The sequence below is a fragment of the Gallus gallus genome, chromosome 1 (assembly GCF_016699485.2).
Source record: "Gallus gallus isolate bGalGal1 chromosome 1, bGalGal1.mat.broiler.GRCg7b, whole genome shotgun sequence".
In the NCBI taxonomy this organism is placed as follows: domain Eukaryota; kingdom Metazoa; phylum Chordata; class Aves; order Galliformes; family Phasianidae; genus Gallus; species Gallus gallus.
The window spans coordinates 41,854,971-41,877,259 of record NC_052532.1 but is presented as its reverse complement, the minus strand read 5'-3'; the positions used below and the strand labels follow the sequence as shown (position 1 = coordinate 41,877,259).

The window sequence follows — 22,289 nt, the reverse complement described above, 5'->3', positions numbered from 1 at the left end:
ATTCAATTATACACTTTTAAGACACTTCACTGAAAGCAAATTCTCTCTATTTATATTGCAATATTGCCAATTAATTCTTCATTCAGTATTTACTGGTTATTTAATATCTTTCACCACAGCTGTCTGATAAAACAGAAATATCACAAACTACAAAATTTTATTATATATAAAATTGCTTAGATCTTTTATTCTTTCTGTGGACACAGTATATTTCCCTTCGTTTTTTTTTGTTGTTGTTGTTGTTTTTTTTTTCATAAGCTTCATTTTCTTGGAACTGACTTTAAGATAGCTTTAAACTGTTCCTTCCAGTCTATCCAACTTGCATGATTTTATGGGCAGTCAGTACTTTGCCCACTCAATCATTTATGTTAAACGCAATTTCTCATTTGTCTTCTGTAATTTCATTGTTAACAATATCAATTTCATTTCATGCCATTCCTTTAGACCTGCACCATCTTTCTGATCTTATCTATAAGCCTAAAGAAATATTTAATCTGAGGCATGTACCAGAAGCTCTCACATATGCAATTACTGATTTTATTTTATTTTTTCTAATTTATGACTGTTCTGAACTGATTCGGGAAGTGACTTGTGAAAGGACTTGAAGATCTCATTAGGAAAAAGACTGAGATTAAATAGTTGAAGACTGTAATAATTACTATAACAATATTAGAATAGCTTACTTGGGTCAATTAAAAGCTACTGATAGAAGAAGAAATTAAAAATAAAGTAGTGCAGTGGTTTACTGGTGGCAATCTCTCACCCATGGACAAATTTGTTTTATATATTAATAGCATCATGTTTGCCAAATTAAGCTGGTTCTTGCTTAAGAATATAACACAGCTCTAACGAAAACTACTGGGGTGATATCCTAGCCATATATACATAACGAGGCAAATCCCTGATGCAAACTGCTGCCTTCTGCAAGCAGCAATCTTCAAGATGCACTCAGGTTTTTACAAGTCTTTTACAGGAAGTATACACTAAGCCTTAGAGCACTATGTTGCCCTTTCACATTATTCCTGTGTGGAGAACAGGGTATTCTGTAGGCTAAGTACTAACCACTTCAGCAACTCAGCGTAAGCAAATTACATCAACAGGGCTGCCAAAAGAGTAAATTGAGAATACAGCTATGAGATACTCAAAAATCTTTAGATTGAGGCCCTAAAAGAATTTAAAAAATTACAAAGTAAAAAAATACTATAAAATGGTATGTCCAATGTTTCCATGCTTAGCTATCTAGGAAAAAAGGAGTAAGGAGTAAAGTAAGGAGTAAGGAGTAAAGGAATCAGATTGAGCCTATTATGTTTATCCTTACTGCCTACACTCACATTCTTTATCATTCCCAAAATCTACCTAGTACAGACTCCATCTCCTGCTCTTCTCATATTCTACGGTAATTATTAAACCCCCTAAGGATGGAAGCTCCCTATGAAAAATGAAAACGGAGTTCATATTGCTCAAGAGAAAATGAATAATTCTATAACTTTCTTTGGTTGATCTTTTGATAGACATCATTTTATACATTCCAAGGTCTTAAGATTAGCATATGCAATCAAGAAGCATCAAGAACATGCTTAGTTACTCATTAATGAGACAGCATTACTAAGTGACAAAAAATTATCACTTTGCATTGAGGCCAAGTAAGATATATATCTTTCTTCACATCCAATAAACCAACTGAAATGAAATAAGACATCAGATCTTCCACAGAAATTCTTTAAAAAAAAAATAAATAAAATTCCACAACATATTGCAAGACTGCAGAAGGTTGTAACTACTATGTTGCTCACTATGAAATATGCAAAAAAATATTAAGAAAGAGTAAATTTTATTGAGTGTGATAACCATTAAGGTAGGTCTTGTTTATACTGAAGGACTTAAAAGTAGAAGACAGGGACAGAAAAGTCCAAACAACAACAACAACAAAAAATTTGAGACTGCTATGTCTCAAGAAGGCATCTCTGTCAAGAATAAATAAATAAATAAATAAACAAACACCATTAATCAGGAGCAATATGAAGTTAGTAAAGCTGACTTATTCCATATTATCTCATAACTTTTCATGAGCAGGAAATTAAAATGTGTAATGTTGTATCACAGCATGGGAATGTACATTTTAAAATATCTTAATTATTTTTATCCTTGATAATAAATACATCCTCTAGATAGTTATCTGAATAATATATTTACTTATTTTTAAGAACTTACATTCCTTGACACTTGTGATATTCACAAGTATCATACGTGATTGATACTTATCAATGCAGGATAAAATTAAAAATAAAACTGAATGAAATTCTTGTATCAATGTGAATGTGTAGTTCAATTATGAATACTTCTAAATTGGTCATCTACTCTATTTACTATGTACACATATCATTTGCAGTTTAAAGCTATTTTATTCCATGTGGGTGAAACTACTTCTGGCTTACATTCTGATGCTGAATGGAAATACCTCTTGGCATTTGATGAAGGTACCATGACAACAATTCATAGTTTTGTCAGTGCAGTAATGCATAACAGTAGAACAACTTTACATTCTCAAATACATACAAAAAATCTACACAGATTAAGTCCAAGGCTGCTGTTTAATTTACTTTTTAGCAAAACCCAGAGGTACCACTGAAGATCAGGTCTGCCGTTATGTCAAACATTGTATAAACAAGGCTTGATTTAATGCTTATTGAATTGAATGGAAAAAAAGTCTCAAATAGACTCTACATCTAAAGAGAGGCAAATCCCAAGTGGGTAAAATTCTTATATATTTATCTTCATCTTAAAAACAACCATAAATACAAGGGACTTAAAAGGAAAAAAAATAAATAGAGACATCAAATACCAGTTCTTAATAAGTTATATTTAATTGTCTGATACATCATGGAAGAAAATAAACAATCTGAAATTCCACTGTTTCATGGATTTATTCATAAAAGGGAATTTAATTCGTAAAAAAGGACAGGTAGAGGGGAAAAAAATTAAAAACAAACAAACAAACAAAAAACCAACTGTGATTTGCTGGAAACTTGCCCCAGGTTAATTCTTAATTGATGTGGCTCAAAGAGTTTACCAGTTTTACAGAGTTCTTTACTAAGCGGATTGAAATTTTCAGCTTGTAAACACATGGAGAGTGCAACAACTTAAACATAGTATATATAATTTTAGTTAAATAACACACACTCAAGAGTATTTGGCTCTATGGGAATTTAACTTGATTATATTGATTTTGAATCAGTTATTGTTACCATGGCATCATTTTATATTTATGCAGGGAGGCTTGAATGATTCACCTCACTGAATGAAGAAAAAGGAATTTATTCCTTTTCTGTTCCATTAGTGACTTTTGTTTTGACCTTTATTTAAATTATTTCTAATGAGAAAACAAACAAGCAACCACGCCAGTCTTACTACTGAACATAATTTCATTATCCCTAAGCTTGATTAGTAATATTTCACTCATAAAGTAGGTGTCTAAATTAGACTCTTTCTTTCTAAATTTCTAAGTTGTATTGCTCACCAAACTCCACCTGACTGACATATAAATAAGTTAAATAGCACAGTGATCCTGAATGGCTAAATTTCCCTCGTGTTTATAATTGATAAAGCTGTTAAGACAACCATAACTAATAAACCTGAAAGTTTATTTTATTTGTTTTGTCAGTTGTTCAATTTTGCTTACTTGCAGCCACTTACCTAAGTATCTGAAAATTAGCACAGGCTCCAAAAAAGAGTGAAAGTTCATGAAGTCCAATTAGGTGAGTGAACTTACACTTGATACTAAAGAACTTCAGTAGTTTACTGTATAAAATTTACTACAGAATAAGGGAACAGATAATCAAAGGTTTCACAATTTTGTGAACTAAACAAGATGATTATATTAACTCACACAAGAATTCTTACAAAAGATACATGAATCAAAGCAAAACAAAATACAAAGCAAAATGAAACAATTAAAAAAAGATTTACCTGACCAAAATAGGTAGCATTTGTAATGCTCACTGTTATGAAGAATGAAAAGCATTTCATAGGAAGTTTGAATGTAAAAAGATAATGCCTTATATTGGATAACATATTTTGTAAGAAAGATTCTAATATAGTTTCCATTCTTCATACATGACCAATTGTAAAAGAAAGGAATCTGAGTAGAAAGGTAAATAGAGTTCTTTAAAACATTTGAAGTGGAGAAATATAAAAAAGTATTTACAGAAATTCCCTTAATGTAACCATAAAAGTGAGCAAATATTCGTTTGCTGCAGCAAGATTTTTCTGCTTCTCTTGTCTGTAAACGTAAATACAGTACATTAGAAAGGGTACATTAGAGATACTGATATAAAGAGTAGAAAAAGATACATGAAATAGGAATGAGAATACAAAAATATACATTAGTAAACAGATAAACTTCTGCCACTTGTAACACAGTTCTTGAAACTTTCTTTCAAATCTTTGAACTTCTCCACAGTCTGCTTCAGCGAATGCATCAAGGTATACTAAAACTGAAGCATGTCTCAACAGCATCATCATCCTCAAGGTAGCCAGGTCTCTGAACAGTCTCCTTCATGATTCTGGTTAGAAGAGGAGGAAAACAGGAGAAAAGAATACAATGAGGTAGCAAAATAGTCAAAAAAAGTAGTAATTTTCAATGATACTTAGGAAGTTTTCATTTTACTTACCTTCTTCCAAATTCCAATCAGATTCTTCAGTTTTCACCTGACTTGTTCTCAGGGTGCTTGTCAGTACTGTCTCATTGTGCAACGTATTAATTACGCAATAAAAAAAAAGGGAATTCACCTCAAATACTTCTATAATGAACAAACGCATTACTGATTGGAAGTCATAGAAACATAATGCTTTCATAGGGGAAATAAAACACATTTCAAAGAAAGAAATTAGCATGACATACATAACATGCATGCTTAGCAAAACTGAAATAGTAGTAACTATTTGCAAAGGAATAAATATAAAAATACTGAGCAGTTATAACGATGCTTAAATTATTAAAATTTATTCCAAGTCATTTTTTATAAATATTTCCATTTGCAATAAATGAAATATCTTTGAAAGAGAACGTTGAATACAGTGCACACAACTCACACAGTATGATGACAGCCTATGCAATGTTTTAGCATATGCTTGTACTCTGGTCTACAGAGTCTGACAAAACCTAAGAAGGCAGACCTGGCTAAGAGTCAGGAGTCACGCTTATTAAATTGAACTCTCAGGGGTATCATGCAATCAGAGGTCACAATCGAGGCAACAGAAGCTATGTCACGATATCAGAGAAAGGGCCAATTCAGACCTGCTCCCTGACAGGCAGTGAGGTCAGGGCTTGCGGCAAATAACTGTATTAAAAGGGAATATTCTCTGCACACTTTTAGAACTGTCATCTGAACAAACAAAGCCAGGTCATTGGTAGGTTAAATCAGAACTTTATGCCTTAGTAGCACGTAGCTTCTTTTCTTTTTATATTCCCTACTAATTTCTCAATTACAAAATATACACCATCAGATACCAAAGCAAATTCTGAGCAAATTTAACTTTCAAATTTTTAAAAATTAAGTTCTATCTTTAGCAAAGTGATCTCTGTTATTTTCATAATTTGAAAACTAACTGAGCTTGCTTCACATGAAAAAATAAAAAGCATGAAAGTGCTTTAGGGAAATGACTTTCCACAGTCAATTTTAGTAAGCTTGATACCCAATTTGCTCTTAGAAAACATTTACAAAACTTAAGGTAAGGTAAGTCATATTCTCCTTATTTAATGATAGTTGTGAAATACAATATTTGAATTACTTATAAGCGCTCCTATGATTCCTTGAAAAATCATCTAACATACATACTGTCTATTTTTATAGACTACATGGGGCATGTAATCTATAGGTGTAGGAATTTGCTCTTAGAATTAGCCTTGAATGGCATATTTTCTTTAATAACTGGGTTTCAATTGTAAAGTAATTTTAATGTTTTGCTTGAAAAATGTGTATTACCAGAATAAATTATCTGTCTGATTCACAACATCGTTAGTTATAAAAAAAAAAAAAAAAAAAAAAAAAAAAAAAGGAAAAGATTAAGATGTGTGTCAATATTAAATGCATTGTCATATGAAAAGTAGCCTTATTGGAATACCGCAGATCTCTGACCTTACAAATACTACCAGTTCTCCTTAGCATTGCTATAGAATAAGAATTTCTGCATAAGAAAATTGAAAAAATATATTCTCAAATCGATGAAATATTCTGGAATAAAGGCCTTTCTAAGTACACTTTAGAAAAGTTTGCAGAGACACTACTAATAAACATATCAACATGCTGTGCAACTGAAACAAAATTTGTACCTATAACTGATTCTAAGTAGACATTATATTTTTTTGTTCATAGCTCCACACAAAATGGAACTACTTTTGCAAGATGAACTTTTGTGTGATGCAACAGTTGTGATATTTCTACGGACACAGAGCATACACTTTTTGTGGCTTACATTAAAAATATAATTCGACTACCAAGATAAATTTAATGCTTGAAATATTTACTCCAGAAAATGCTTGGGATATACCTGAAAATGCACTTTTAATGACATCTTCATTAGCAATTTTTTTTTTTTCAGTGTAAAAAGAATAACTAGCATTTGGATATTTTAGAGTAAAAGCAAAACAAACAAACAATTTCAATATTGATCACAGTCTCCAGACATCCAAACAAATGGCAATAAATTCAATAATTGCTTTCAACTAGGCTTACTAAATCCAAATGTTTTGGCACTTTATTTTAGAGGAATTTAGCCAAATTTTCTCTTCCTTACCCCCTCCAACCAAATCCATTTGGATTTAACTTGTTTCTAAAATTATCTGTCTTTTGCACTCTAAGACCTGGGTCACAACCTTACTTAGGGACAGGAAATAGTTATCAGGTCATTGAATGGTCAAATGGAAAAGGATTTGAAATGCTTCAGCGCTCAGGGGTCTTTTCATCCAAAATGATTGCCTTATGTAGAATAAAATGCTGTGGATCTGAATATGGAGTCAACTTATTTATGTTGATGCTGGCTGAGCAGATAGCTATACTATCTAGATTTTGCACACATAGTTCAAGGAAAACAGAAAAAAAGGAGTGCAAAAAACTCGGACGATAAAAATAAAACTATCCAAACTATTGAGCTACCTTATTCAACAATGACATAAACTAGTTATCAACCTCTGATGACATTTTGAGTGAAATTTCATTCCTTCTGAACTCATCACTGGGTAGTCATTAGCAAAATATCAGTAGTACATTTTCTTCCCCCTTAATGTGAAGCTCCTTTTAGTTAAAGGTTGGTAAACTACTATGATGGGAAAGCAAAGGTGACAGAGCTTATGTATAGTATAAAAATCTAAATAAATTTGTTGGAACAAATAATATCTCTAGGTCAGAGAATATATACCACCATAAATCACAAGTCTACAAAACGGTAGAAATGGGAACAAAGAGATAACACACAAACAGGTGAAATATGTGGTCAAAATTGGAAACCCATAACATTAGAACAGTGGAACCCTGAAGACTAGAAACACAGTGAGAGTTTATAATATTAAGTATCTGTAGCCAAAGTTTTCTATTGAAGATCTTCAGGCAAAGATAAAACCTTATTACCTCTCTTTTTTTTTTTTTTTTAATTTCATTGAATGTTGGAAGTAAAAATATTAATAACAATATCATATGTTTATATAATTTATAAGTATTCACATGCTGAACTTTACTGCATGAATGTACATAAATGACATTTTATGCATTCATTTTTAAACCTACACTGTAATTTCAGAATTGCTTCATTCCATGAATAGTGGAAAAAAAACCTACATTATTATTGATAGACAGGAGGCTGGAAAATTAGGCCCAGATTTTATTTTTTAGTTTTGTTTTATAGTAAGAAACTGGACCACTGAAACTATGTAACTGAAGCTTGAGTGCGTGCACTGTAAGGCCCCTGCAGTCCTTTACAACTTTTCAGTGTACCGCTGTTGTGAACTAGGTTTGCACTCTGCCAGCAGAGCAGCTCTGACCCATGGAGAGCACTCCTTCAGATCAACACTGCCTCAGGCTTTACTGCTTTCTCCAAGAAGTCTTACGTTTCAGGCATCAAGTTGAATTTCTTCTGGAGATGATTAACCCAAACCCATGACAGATTTTTTCCAAGATATCCAACTCCTCATGTTTATTTTATCCTGGCTCTTTTTGGATGTACTGGACACAAGTAACCTACTCATTTTACATGTTAGAGGGCTGGTGGAGAGCCATTAATTCCTTAAAATGAGAAAATATTTCAATGTGAGAGTTCTGTTGTGTGAGCTCACGCTAAATAATAAGAAACAAAGCCAGAGAATTCTGATTTTAAAAGATAGATTCTTTTCCACACTACTTGTTTCTGTAACACATTTTCACCACATTTCATCACACAGACCTTAAATTCTTTAGAAATGTTTAATTCTGTCAGTTTTGCCCGTGCCACATGGTTTAAGAAACTGCTTCCCTAATCTGGCATACAAATTTGAAGGCCAGAAGATATGTACTATGTGTATCTTATTGTAAACATGGCAATTCAGATGGTAGGACTGAAGGAACATCAGATTTAGAAAGAGGTTATTAATCCCTTTCACAGCACAGATATATTAAAGATGTTTTAGTTTAGAAATGAATGTTTACAAACAGCATAAAATTTACAAACAGCTTCCTGGGAGCTGATGCTACTTTATTTATTTTTTTCAATGAAAATAGCTAATTTATAAAAGATGAAAACAGCTAACAAAAAGCTATTAGCTACAGTTCAGTGTACTTTTAATTGCCCTTAAATAACTAGTAACTTAAACTTACTCTACTTAACTCTAGTTATTTAATTATATTTAAAGTTTAAAATTAGCATTCTACTCTCACAGTGCTTTCTCTTAACTCACACACAGATATTTAAAAGCACCATTGATCTGAAGCAGTGTAAATTTTATTCAATTACATACATTTTTGTCTTCAATGCTGTTAATATACAATATCTAAGAAATTTGGTTTATTATTATGTTGAAATATTTTAATAAGCCCACATAATTAAGTCAAAGGCAATCTTAGAATTACCACTTTCCAAAATCTCAAGTTCTATTTTCCAATTAGCACAAATAATAACAAACTATAAGAATGCTCTGCTATGTATTTTCACTTGGAATAACGAGTTTCATAATTGTGAAGAATCAGAAAGATGAAAACTAGAAAATATTAAATGGATTCCTGATATTTAGCTTTCAATAATAAGACATAACCACAACACCATTTTATGTCTTATTCTCGTTCAAGTACGAAGTGTTATTTCTACTTGCGATTTGAATGGAAATGGATAAATATTTCCATAATAAAAAACAACCTGTCGAAGTTCATTATCAAAATCACATTGGTGAAATATGTTTTAATGTTATACATATTTTTTACTTTTTACTGATTAGTAACCAATGAGCATGAAATGAAAGGAAGTATAGTACTACCAATTGGAAGTACAAGTTCCCAAGTTGCAGTATCCTGATAGCACATTCCAATGCCTTTTTAACATAACTAAACTTCCTGGCAACGGTCATCATATGCATTCCAGGGTGAAGCCAAGTTATATTCCTTCCACTTATTTGAATTGTATAGTACATGTATCACTGACAGATATGTATATGACTAAAAATAAATATATCATACGTGTTCATAAATTACTTAACCTACTAAATTAATGAGAATATAGTATATGAATTTCTGAGAAACACAGCTATCATTTAGATGAATCATATCCAAATAATAAACACTTAGATAACTTGACTGGACTCTCATGTGATCTGCGTTCTTCCAACTTGCTCTACAGATTGGAATCCAGGTTCTCATTCAACTGATTTAACAGAAACTATTTGGATAATCCAACAAAACAGTTGAGGTACCCAGATTAAAGAGGACTCCAAAAGACGTACAGTTTCCAAAGACTGTGGCAAAGCAATGTGCTAGGCAAGGGGCTTCCTTCTGTAGTTTTGTACTACTGCATCAGGACAAAGCAGTCACACTGTTAGCTGGTAAAAGTAGACATCCTTCCTCTGTACAAATGGAATTACACACCCTGTAATTATCGATCCACAGCTAGTAGAGCTGCTCTGTTACACATTCAGTCAAGACTAATTGGAACTGCCCAAGAAAAGAGGAGTCAAAGACAGATTCTTCCTTCAATTTCTGGTTTACATTGTCCAAAATCATTTAGACTATTTTACACTACATTAATGACTGAAACAACCTTCAGATAACAAGAGAAGCAGCAATAAAACTTCCTAAAAACATACTTTGCTACAAAATAGGAAATGATGGACTTTTTTTGTCTGTGTTCCTTATAACTTTTTCAAGATTTTGTAACCTTTGAAATATCGCTGTCTACAAAACATACCAAGCATGCTTTATCAGCTAGCTTGTGCTAAATAAAACTCAACAACTCATCTGGAAGCATAACCCAATGACATCAGAAGAAGCAGTGGAATACACATAATTCCGGGAAATGTCCACCTAAACAAAAGAAGTGAGGCTTTCCAGATAACAAGTCAGAGTTTTTGATCAAACCAGTCTCTTAAGAGAAGCAGTAGAGAACACTAGCATGCTCTGTGGCCTAAAAGCTAATGTCACAATATATGACCACAGCTCAAAAATACTACTTATTTAAGTTTTAACGAACCTATGTGACTGCAAGCATTAAACTATTTTTAAAGAAACTAGAACAGATTGACAGACAGCACTCATATTATAAAATGCACAACGATACTACAAATGACTTTAAAGGGTAATTGTTCATAATTTACCTTCTTTACAGAACAAATGGGAAAGCATAAAGACTGTACTGTTTAACTCATATCAATTTATAGTCAGAGCATATGCATAAATGTGTGTATGCCCACATGTATGTATGTGCTTGCACACATGTATGTATATGCATACACACACACCTATATATATACAAAAAACACACATTTAATTGCATTCCCATGCCTTCATACGTTGCTTGTATTTTTAAATGGTATGCTCTTGTTTGTAGGAGTAATACTTCCTAATGTGTTAATGAAGCATATAATACAAAGGAATTTTTTTATGACTATCTTGTGTACAGGTTCTCTTTGGAGATTATTAGAACATTGCTGAACAAAAGATAATGACTCATATTAACAAAAATGTAAGATGTTACTAAAATTTTAAAAGATATATTTTCACACATATCTTCTCAATCTCATTATTTTCCTACAATGCATATGTAAAATTAGAAATGCATTAATTGTCTCATAGGATCAAAGACTTCCACAAGTTTTAAAAATCGGATATCAACATTTATTTTCCCTATCACTTCCTCCTGTTTGGAAACATGATGACCTTTACAAAAATCATTCCTTTTATAACACTCCAAACAAATAAGCCTTGTGGAGCCTGGCTATATTTCCATTGTCTAGTAACTGTATACCATTCAATAATCTCTGAAATAATAAACAGTGGAAAATCGTATCTGTACAAATAAAACAATGATTTTATTTACAGCTCACATTTTACTTACTTACATACTCAAGACAAACTATACGTAAAAATGAACATGATATCTACTGTTTGATTAAGACATAAAGATGTCTAATGTGAGAGATATTAAGCTTATTTGCTTCCACCCTTTATTTTATAGCTCTTATTTTTAAATGTTTTTTTTCTATTTGTATTGTTAAACACAAACTAAAGACACAATGAAGACAAAAGACATTCATTCTACACTTTAACTAGATTACCTCCTAAATATTCATTACCATGATGTTTTCCAGTTTGAAAATCCAAAACTGGTCTAATTGTTTCACATCCGAGGGCATCTCCTTTCAAAAGTAGTGATTCTGTTATTTAACGTATAACATATGTGTACTTACTATTGATGTTAAAGTTTCTTCCCTCATTTCCCACTTTAAAGAAATAAAGTGGGAATGTATAAAATACAATTTTTTCCTTTTCTTTGAGATAGATTTACTAATTTATGCAGGAGACTGACTGGAGTTCACATTCTCTGCCACAGCATTGACTAACAGTCTGTGAAGGTGTAAGGCATTAAATAGTTACATCCAGGAAGTTTATTTCCACCGCAAAATGAATTGGACTGTATTCTCTCTTGATTTAGAACATGGTGTCCACAGGTTTTATGGATAAAGAATGAATTCCAACTTCTTGTTACAGAAATAACTTGCACTGCAGAACAGGCGCAAAGACATTTATTCCAGGCAAAAGAGGAATAAATGGTTAAAAAGTAGAGAGGTGAAATAGGAAACATTTTTTTTCTGTGTGTGAGGGCAGAAATGACTGGTGACATAACTCTGAAGTCATCATGCAGGTGCTTTGGTTTGAAGTAGATGACATGTAAGATGTTATCCAAATTTTAACTTTAGAAGATCTGAATTCTGACTGAGAGGTATGACAGTTAATGCCCTTTACTGCACTTTAAATTCAGATTAATAACCTAGTGTTTTCTGACCATGCTATCTGTAATAGCGATGCCTCAGGTAAAAGGACAATTTCATATTTTGGTCAAACAGAACAGCTTGTCTTCTTGAAGCTCACCAGATAGCATGTAAGCATCTCATGTAAAGTTGATGAAAAAAAGTTATGCTTATTATCTGTCCAAAGGAGTATAATCATCCTTGAAATGAAAGACAAAGTTCAAGTTTGCCAGTACAGCACTTGCCTTGGGCAGGAACAGACAAACCAGTGGCAGGAAAACTAGGCTAAGGACAGGTTCTTAGCCTGGGATCAAGTTCCTCACTTTGGTATGGCTTTGAACAGTTAAATATAAATACTGGTTGAAGGGACACGGAGGCAGTTTGCATGTCCATAGTCAGCATATGATGACTTCAACAAATGGTAGCATATAAACATATGCCACTGAAGCAGATGAAATACAGTGGAAATTGGTCAGCCGTATCTAGTAGGTGGCAACCCTGCTCATGGCAGAGGAGCTGAAGCAAATCTCTAAGCATCCTTCCAACCCAAGCCCTTCTGTGATTCTGACTTAGTCTATGAAATGGTAAATCAGGCCTCACATTTACACACTCCATATTTTATGTAAATTCATGCTTGAATGCAAGGAAAACCAAGGAAAACAGAGATGCATACACATTTTTCCTCTTCAGAATTTCACAAGAATTGTTTCCAGATATGGAAATGTATGTCTGAGCATGTACTCATGAATTTGAGGCAAATTTGGCCCTTTGTATCACTAAGTTCATTGACAGAATTCATTTAAGGTATACCCAGCTCAGTTGCATACCTGTCTCAGGTTTAACTTCTTTACAAATCAGTAAATGTGAATTATCTTCTTTTTCTTTTGCCTTATGGAATTGGGAATAAGTAAAGTATTGTACGGTTATGTCATAAAAAATGATAAAATGGCAAAGGTGACACTTTTCTGAATACAGAATTGAGTTGCACAAGGAATGAAAATAGAAAAAAAAAAGGCTCTAGAGATGCTCATATTCTCAACAGCAGGGTATTTTAAATTTTAGTATTTTCACCTGTATTGAAACCAAGGAGAGCTTTATCGGTAATCTCAACAGTTAATGAACTAAATTAGTATTTATGGATCTTTGGAAAGCAAATCATTTTTTCTTGTTAAAACACACACATTTGCATGTTCAAGTTTTTTTTTTTTTTTTTTTTTTTGTCTTCTGCCAAACACTGGATTTTTAGAGAATATTTGTGAAAGTAACTGCTTTTAGAAACTGTTATCAATCACCAGGAATTAATGGCTAGCTTGAGAAAAGACAACTATGAAATGAAAAATTTGAAGTGGTATTTAATTTTATACCTCTGTGGCATGCTTTTATGTCCTTGAAAGTAAATTAGTAATAATAATAAAAAAATAAGTGCGCCAATTCATTATGAATTAATGTCTAGGAGCACACTCCCTCAAATGAATTGAAATTGAAATTCTTCACTTCTGTAACTTGAAACACTGAGGAACAGATAAGGACCTTAAACTCCTGCCTTCTTCAATTTCTTCATATTGTTGTATTTCAAGTAGGCTTGTTTAAAAGACATTAGGAGACATACATGCTTATATGCATACGGACAAAGTGAAATTCTTGCTCATACCTTCAAAGTAACCAGCATTTACAGACTGTATCTTTGGTGGTTTCACACAGAGATGTTTATTTTCATTTTTTTTGAACAACGCCAGGCGCACAGCTGGGTCTAGACGACAAGAACAAGTTAAAATCAAAGGTCAGTCTTGGCTCATTCATTCCTTCAAGCAGTTTTTCACCTTTTGGACACTTAATAATTGAAAAGACCTTTAAGCATCTATTTATATTCACAGAAGGTTATATTTTCTAAAAAGAAGCTACATAAATACATGTGTAACTGAGAATCAAGCTCACTATCCTTCCAGATTTTAAACACCATTGATCACTGCTTAGCTAGCTTATCTCAAAATTAAAAATAAATTCTAAATTTCTACAAAATATCTCAAAAACCTGTTTTTAAAGCTTGAAACTCAATCAGAAACATTAACAGAATATATGACAAGTACTATTTCTAAAAGCTTTGGTTTGTAAGTATTCAGTGTTCTAAATTAAGTTATTTAAACCTAAAGAATGTTAACAAGGGGCAGTTTATCAGTTTATTTTTTGAGGCTAAACATGCAGACAATAAGCTAACCATCTTTCATGTCTATTCCTTACAGAATTAAAGACGACATGAGAAGTCTGTAGGCATTTCCAAATATTACAGTATAAAATCTTGATTGGCTTCAAACCTTTCAATTAGAAAACTGCAAAGAAGCAAAGATGAGTACAGTTCTGTACATAAATCTACATAAACACGTTCCTAAATTTTAAAAACTTTAATGGTTAATTAACACATGCTGAACTAGTGCAAAATCACATATCAAGGAAGGTAATTTTCAAGGATTTCTTATTAGAAGGAAGAATTGTTTCCTTAACATCAGAAGACAGTAGGAGTTTAAAGGAAACTGTGGGCTCGCAGGAATGTGAGAATTCTATTCAGGGCAGAATAAATTAGCCAGTTTCAACACTTAAAAAAATTAAATAAAAGGAAAGAGAAGAAAAGCAGATACATAATGAGGAGAAAAAGCGTGTAAGGTTCTGTAGGTACGACACTGAGCATGAAGATATGAGAAACAGGAAGTCAAGGGAAAAGCCAAATAAAATGTTTCAAGCAGCTTAAAGATCACAGCATAAGCAGCCTGCAACAACTGAGAAACAATTTGGCAGAAGAGGTTTGTCTAAAGAGGTGATGGCAAAGAAATTAATAACAAAGAGGGAACAGTTTAGCAATAGAACTAAGCAAGAAATTAGACATGGCATGGAAGGGATTTAAATGTTCACAACCAATGCAAGCATAGCAAAAGTGAGTACATGAGACTGGCAGAAGACAGAGGGCAGAATAACAAAGGAGATGGAAAGACTGAAAGAGCATTCAGAAAGAATAAATTTACAAAAGTAACTACGTCTGATGCTTCATTTTGAACCTATTACTTGGATGACCTTGCAGCAGATCATCCATATTTATTGAGAGGTTACAAGAGCCATGGAGATATATAGATATATATGGCACAAACCATAATACTGCAGCCAAGTAAATAACCTGTTGTTGTTGTTGTCATTTCCCTATTTATGGAAAAAAAAAAAAAGAAAAGTATCATGATGCTCTGTGAAGTCAGGCAAGTAAAGTAATTTATTACAGAATTTGGCAGCTACATAGAAAGTTGGCTTTGAACAGATCTTCCTATTTGCAATAGTCATTCCATTTACAAAGTAATGTAACAAAGAAATCCTAAGAGACCCCCTTTCTTCCTCAGAGAATTGTTCCCTTCACACAAAATAACAAAGATGCAGACTCAGGGCAGCTGTACCTTCTAACTCTGCATAAGACCTCTACTGGGTTATGGACAGTGTAACAGATAATGCATTGACAAAACATATTTAAAAAAATGATATTTGTCAGTCCATAGTGCAGCAGTTTTTGTTTAATTGCATGTTCTGATGGTCCTAACTTCTCACAAAGCAGCAAAGCAGACTAACTTCAGCATAGCGGAAAATACTGATGAAGGTAATTTAATCCATGTCTACTTCCCAAGGCAGAATCAGTGACACCTTAGACTTTTTTGTTATCTCCAGTTGTCTAGGATGTTTCTCATCTTGTGTGATGTTTAAAGCTCCACCATTAATTCAGGGACTGCCAGATTTGAAGTCATTTTACCCCACTTTTACTAACCACATCAGGTACACTCAATGAAACGACTGAAGAAGTACAGTAAATAAGGTTAAGCTCTATTCATTTTAAGGTGAAAATATTAAAATCATTTATAACTGGATTACTAGCTTTGCAGATATATTCATTTTGCACATAAGGACTAATTACATCTGTTTTGGCATTCATCTCAAATGAAAAATAAATTTGTAGTAGTAAGTTTGTGCTCTTCAGAGTAGTGAATGTTTGGGACAATAGATCAAAGTAAGATTTTGAAAAAAAAAGTATTAAAATATGCTATATTTTAAAAGTTCTGTCTGAACTTTTAAATGACAGAAGTTATAAAAGTATTGTAACTGAAGTATAAATATTTCCATACATGTAATATGGATGGCCATATGAGTACAACATATGGATTAAGGAGTACAAAATGTTTGGAGACACTGTTGATAAGATACAAAGTTGACAAAAGGACTTCTAAATTACATAGCTAGTTGCAATAAAATGAAAGACAGCGTAGTCCTTCAACGAACAACCAAATACTAACTGTCAAAATTGACTAAAATATCTTAAGACAGAATGAAATTGAGCATTCCCGAATTATTTTCAAGTAACAAAGCAATTTCTACAATAGCATACTATTTTCCTATGAGGGTCTACTGAAGTTGCTCCAATACGTTTTTTAAATGCCATTTTCCCTTAATCTAGCCTACCATTCAATTCTGAAAAATCCAACCAGTGCAAAATTAATCTATACTTTCTAGGACTTTCAAGTGAAGTCATATGAAGTTGTTAGAATTATTCTAGTTTTTTTTTTTTTTTTCAATATTTACTTGTGCACAAAGACATCAGCAATACATGAACTGAGAACAGAGGGAAATGATGGAAATTGTTTTACTAGGGAATTTCTATCAGAAGATTTATCTCTGAGTCTTTGCAAAATAATCTTTAGGGATTTAACTCAATGCCAGACTACTGAATTTGTACCTACCTGGATCACCTCATCCATTGCCTACAGCTCTTTTGTTATTAAAAATGAACCTTTTTCTTTATCTAGTCTCAAATGTAGGCAATATTACAAAGATTAGCTTATAATACCAGTGCTTTTCAGTCTCTGAGAGAGATGGGGAAATGAACTGTATGTATGCTTTGATGACAAGCAATCAAATGTTTTAAATTTCACACAGAGAACTGTTAAAGAGTACAATAGTTCAAAATCATATAAACAACTTCCTGGATTCTTGCATACTCATTTAAATGTGGCTTATTAGACAATAATCTGTGCTGGCAATCTAGAAACCAAGGACATAATTTAATACACACTGCCTGGCAGATTCCAAATACAGAAGATTAGTTGGACAAATCTAAGAAATATTATAGAAACAATTTGAAAAGAATAGTTACTGCCTGATCTGCCACATTTACTAAACAACGTCACGATAATGTGTGAAACTGAAAAAATTCAAAGCTTGCCATAAAACATAGAAAAACATTAGCATGTATCTGTACAATCTTTAAAGAGATGATAAAATAGCATTGTGACAGATGAGAATCTATGACAAAATTCAATTTGTAAATTCATTTGTAAGAAAGTCCACATTTTGTTCCATAATTGAATAGCAATTGGAACCATGGGATTCTCATCCACGGCTTGAATTCCCAGATTATAGTACTACAAGGACTACAACAACACCAGTAGCTTTTTATTTCTGCTACTAGAAAAATATAGATTAATGGCCATTTACTTAACGTTTAATAAGAAATAATATAGTTTTCCAGGTTTTTATTTTGACTGTTGTTAATTCAACAGATTATATTGTATAGTGGGATCATCTGTTTTGGGGTTCTGGGTTTTACGTTTTTGTGGTTGTTGGTCTTAGTTCTTTTATTTGCTTGTTTTGTATTGCTCTGTTGTATTAAATTCTAAACTCAAAGTAAAAATACTGACTCCTATGAAATATCTTAATCATTTTTCTTTAGTCCTAGGAGTCAGGGTCCACTCCAGCTAGCTTTTGTGATTTTTTAATACCCTTATGGTAGTCAGAATTACCATCTCATGCTGTCAGTCACTGGTAAGAGAGTTTTCCTTCGGTGAGGAAAAGGATAAACAAGAAGTAATACAGTAGTGTAGTAGAGACCACCTGAAAGCTAGACAAGGCTTCCAGATATCTTAAAAGAAAAAAAGAAAAAAAGAAAAAAAGTTCATTTTCAGAGGCTAATATAAAATCCACATAACCAAAGAAATTCAAAGTTAAGCAAGAAATTCTGTACTGCTGTGCTAATGCATCTTCAGGAAACTAGAACTGTTACAAATTATAGACAGTTTTTAAGCACAGCAAGGTGCAGTAATGCCTGCTCTGTTCAGATTTTTAATTAGAATTTCTAAAGAATTTTATGCACCTGTGATAAGCAGAAATATTTCCAACAGTATATCAATTATATCTGGCTGCACAATTGCTGGTTTTTTTGCCCAAGATTTTTGGACAACATTTTAATCATAGGAAATAAATCCAAAATTAACCTAAGTAAATAATTTTAACTTTATTCTATCAAAAGAAAAATATAAGAACTACAATTTCCAGAACTAGAAAAGAGATTCATGAGAAAAAAGACAAAGTCTGTTTAATACAGCTGTAAAATACTTATTTTTACTAGAATTTATTTTAAAAAACTGAGTAATTTTTCCCTGAAATAAAATGATGTCTTTATGGACATTTAAAGTGTGACCTGTCTTCACTAAACCACATTCACCTTCATTCAAATTAATGTTTAATGGTGTGCAAACAACCTTTTTAAAAGAGATGTTCTATTTTGAGATTTAAAGAACAGAAACATCTAATTACTACAATCATTATTTATGTGTTGACTTACTTACCAGTGCTTTTATTACTGTACTGTCTGGGCTTCATTTTATGGGCCCTCTTCAGCATTAGCTGTGCAGTAGAAATATCTTTAAAACCCCTATGGGAAGGAAATAAGATACTAAACACTTCACATATATATTACGTTTGATCATCTGCACAGCATTTTATAATGCACTTTTCAAAAAGAGTATAAGTTTTTAGTACTTCTTATGCATAGTAAGAAATATTACGAATTATACAGACTCCTTCAATGCTTATCTTAAAATTATAATGTATTAAGTTGACCAATAGCTCAGATGCTATTAAAAGAAACTAAAATAACTTGTGTTTTGGTAGGAAACAGATTCCTGAAAGGTGGAACATAAAATAAGCAACATATAACAGCCAAATATACTGCCTTTATTTCCCACTAGACCTCTTACACGTAGGAAATAGCAAAATAATAATAATAATAAAAATATATATTAAAAATTAAAAATTAAAAAAAAATTAAAAAAAAAAGCACAAGATACAGAAGTTTAACATACCATTCTTCTGAAATTTTCTCTTCTTTATCGGACCTGGATGAAAATTTCTTTTTTTCTTTTAAGTCAGAGTTCTGCGACATTGTTCCTTTCTCTGAACTGAGAACAAATTATAGGGGTAATATTTGAAGGTTCATACATAAAAAAAGGTTGTGTGACTCTTTTGCAGCTTTTGTTATTCTGTATGTTTGTGCCTTTGGAAGCTTGGAAATAATACAAAACAAATCCATTTTAATACTCCAGGAAAGCTTTATCTCAGAGACTAATAAAAGTCTGCCATTAATTCAAAATGTTTACATTTCAATTAATCAAAACATATTTCAGCCCTTTCTCTCCAAAAGAATACAGCTGCATAAGAAATCTCTTTTAATCTTTATCTAGTCTTAGAAATATCTATTTCAACATCTACATATTATGTGAAATTATTTTTAATGAATTATAGTCAAACATATACATAAAATGTATGTGTATATCCATATATGCTTAATTAATTAAAAAATTTTAACTACACTTAAGATAACTAGTTTTTAAGGTAATATCTTTTTTAAAAAAGCATCAGAAAACAGTCTCAATTTCCCCTCCTTATGATGTCTGTAAAATCAAAATCAACTAAACAGAATAGGATAAGAAAACAAAGAAACAGCATCCTCCCCTTTCCTGGACCCTTCCCTCACCTTCAATTATTTTACTTACCTTCTATGATAGCGGGTATTTTCTGTTGAGTGTGGTCTGTCAAGACACTGCCAAGGTGCTTGTGGCGGCAATTGCAAATTGTCTGAATGTTTACTGGTATCTGAAGGCCCAGCATACTTCTCAGTAAGAAAAATTAAAAAAATGCAGTTGGTAACTCCTGCAAATTTGTCACAAGTCATGAAAACAATTTTTCAAAAAACAGAAGTTATCCATGTGAACTGAACTCTGAGCATGACTGTGACTACACACATCTAGGACTCCAGAATGTGAAGGTAAACCTGAAAGAGTTTGCAATCTATTACTGCAACAGAAGGGATTATTAGTAGTGCAATGATCATTAGAAACTTTACCTTCAGCTAAATAAACAGGGCAAAAAGGTGACTTCAGTTAAAGTCATGAAATATAATGAATTATACATTTATAAGACTTCTTTATTTTAATTGTAGGAAATAAAACGTTAGTAATACTATGCTTGAACAAGGAAAAAGAGCCCTAAGAAAACAAAAAGTCAAAACTTCAAAGTTTATCAAGTAACTAGCAGACATTACAGCTCAATGACCTTTAGCTGTTCTGAAAACATTCAGCTGTTGTCATACAATGTAGATCTTAGTATTTTTAAAGTACTATGTCAACTAGCAATTTTTAAACTACTGCCAAATGTACAGATGAAGATCATTTTTTTTCCTGCTACTGTGAAATAAAGTATTGAAATAAATCCAAAATAAAGAAAGAATTAAACAAATGAAAAAAAATTTGAAAGAAAAATCACATTTGGGGATGAGGTGGAAGTCTGAGACTTCTAAAAGTGGTTGTGTCTTTTTTATGTCAATAGATTGTCATATTAATCAACCCAGAATAGCATATCCTTATGAATGAATAAAGACTGAAGACCATATCCCTAAGAAATGAATAAAGACTGAAGAGTAAGATGTTTTGTGATGTTACCTTTGTCCAGTGCAGCTGGTTTGAGATCAGGAGTGTTTTTGAAGGGAAATGGGTGGAATCTGGAGTTAGCCATTCATTCCCTATTGCAGCCTGTACAAATGAGTAATGTCAAATAGTGAACTGATAAAATCAGTTTAGTTTTGATAACTTTTACAAAGTCTTTTTTCAATTGTCTTGTGTACTGTTTCAAGTGTTTTCAAGTCCTATATCAGAAATGCTACCTGCAGAGCAATCACACTCAAAACACCCTTGAAGATTTTATGTTGTACTCCTTGATTTAAAACAAATCAGATTTTTAATTTTTTTCTTGTTATTGTTCTTAAAATGCATCTCCTATATCTCAAATTCTTGTAATTTAATCTCAACATTATTAATAAACATGATCTATTAAAAATGACTGTCAAACTCTGAAAAAATACAGACATAAGACACTTGAAGGCCTAAATATTATGGGAAGTCAATTGCTCATTTTTGAGCAACCAGGTACTTTATCCCTAGATACAGGTGCCTGATCCTGCCAAACTTACTTTTCCTGAGTTGAATGGAACTCGTGAATAGTGTTCACTGAAATCTGGGGTTAAAAAAAGTAAACTCTGGTGAATAATAAGGCCTTTCAAGCCTCTTGAAATTCTATGAGAAAAAAGGATGATATTTCAGTTATTTTGAAATATTTAATTCAGGCAGTGGTCATATAATTTGGGGATTCTAAAAGCAAAGTTCTTATTTATAAGGTAAGTGAATACTGGTGAACAAGTGTCATGGTTTTGTAACTTTGCCACTGGTATTCCACAAAAGAGAAGAACTACGTATCCCAGAGGACCTCACAGTCAGAGAAGGAAGATACATCACGGAAGATATGTCATCTGGTTGCGCGCAGTCTTTTTTTCACTTTCGCTTGCTGCCAGGGAGAGGAGTGGGTGTGCTTCCAAGCCATGCGCCTTCATCAAGTAGGGCTTTTGGTTTTGGAAACTCTCTCTTTCTCTCTCTCTCTCTCTCTCTCTCTCGCTCTTTCGCTC

The 22,289-nt window shown here is 32.4% G+C and overlaps 1 protein-coding gene and 1 long non-coding RNA gene across 5 annotated transcripts in view; both read right to left on the bottom strand.

Annotated features, from left to right (window-relative positions):
• The window catches only part of LRRIQ1 (leucine rich repeats and IQ motif containing 1), a 99,422-nt gene that overhangs the window by 25,922 nt on the left and 51,211 nt on the right, over positions 1–22,289 (bottom strand). For all 4 annotated transcript variants that reach the window (XM_025154558.3, XM_040655079.2, XM_040655065.2 and 1 more), the window contains exons 19-23: positions 21,274–21,363; positions 20,329–20,444; positions 19,639–19,734; positions 19,123–19,208; positions 14,130–14,228 (exon numbers count right to left, since the gene is read on the bottom strand). In XM_025154558.3, the coding sequence (XP_025010326.2) occupies positions 14,130–14,228; positions 19,123–19,208; positions 19,639–19,734; positions 20,329–20,444; positions 21,274–21,363 (487 nt within the window). The remainder of the gene's footprint in view (positions 1–14,129; positions 14,229–19,122; positions 19,209–19,638; positions 19,735–20,328; positions 20,445–21,273; positions 21,364–22,289) is intronic.
• Positions 2,842–14,050, bottom strand: LOC112533329. Its single transcript, XR_003077361.3, has 2 exons — positions 4,671–14,050; positions 2,842–4,562 (listed from the first exon to the last, which is right to left on the bottom strand). It is a non-coding gene; the product is annotated as an uncharacterized LOC112533329 (long non-coding RNA).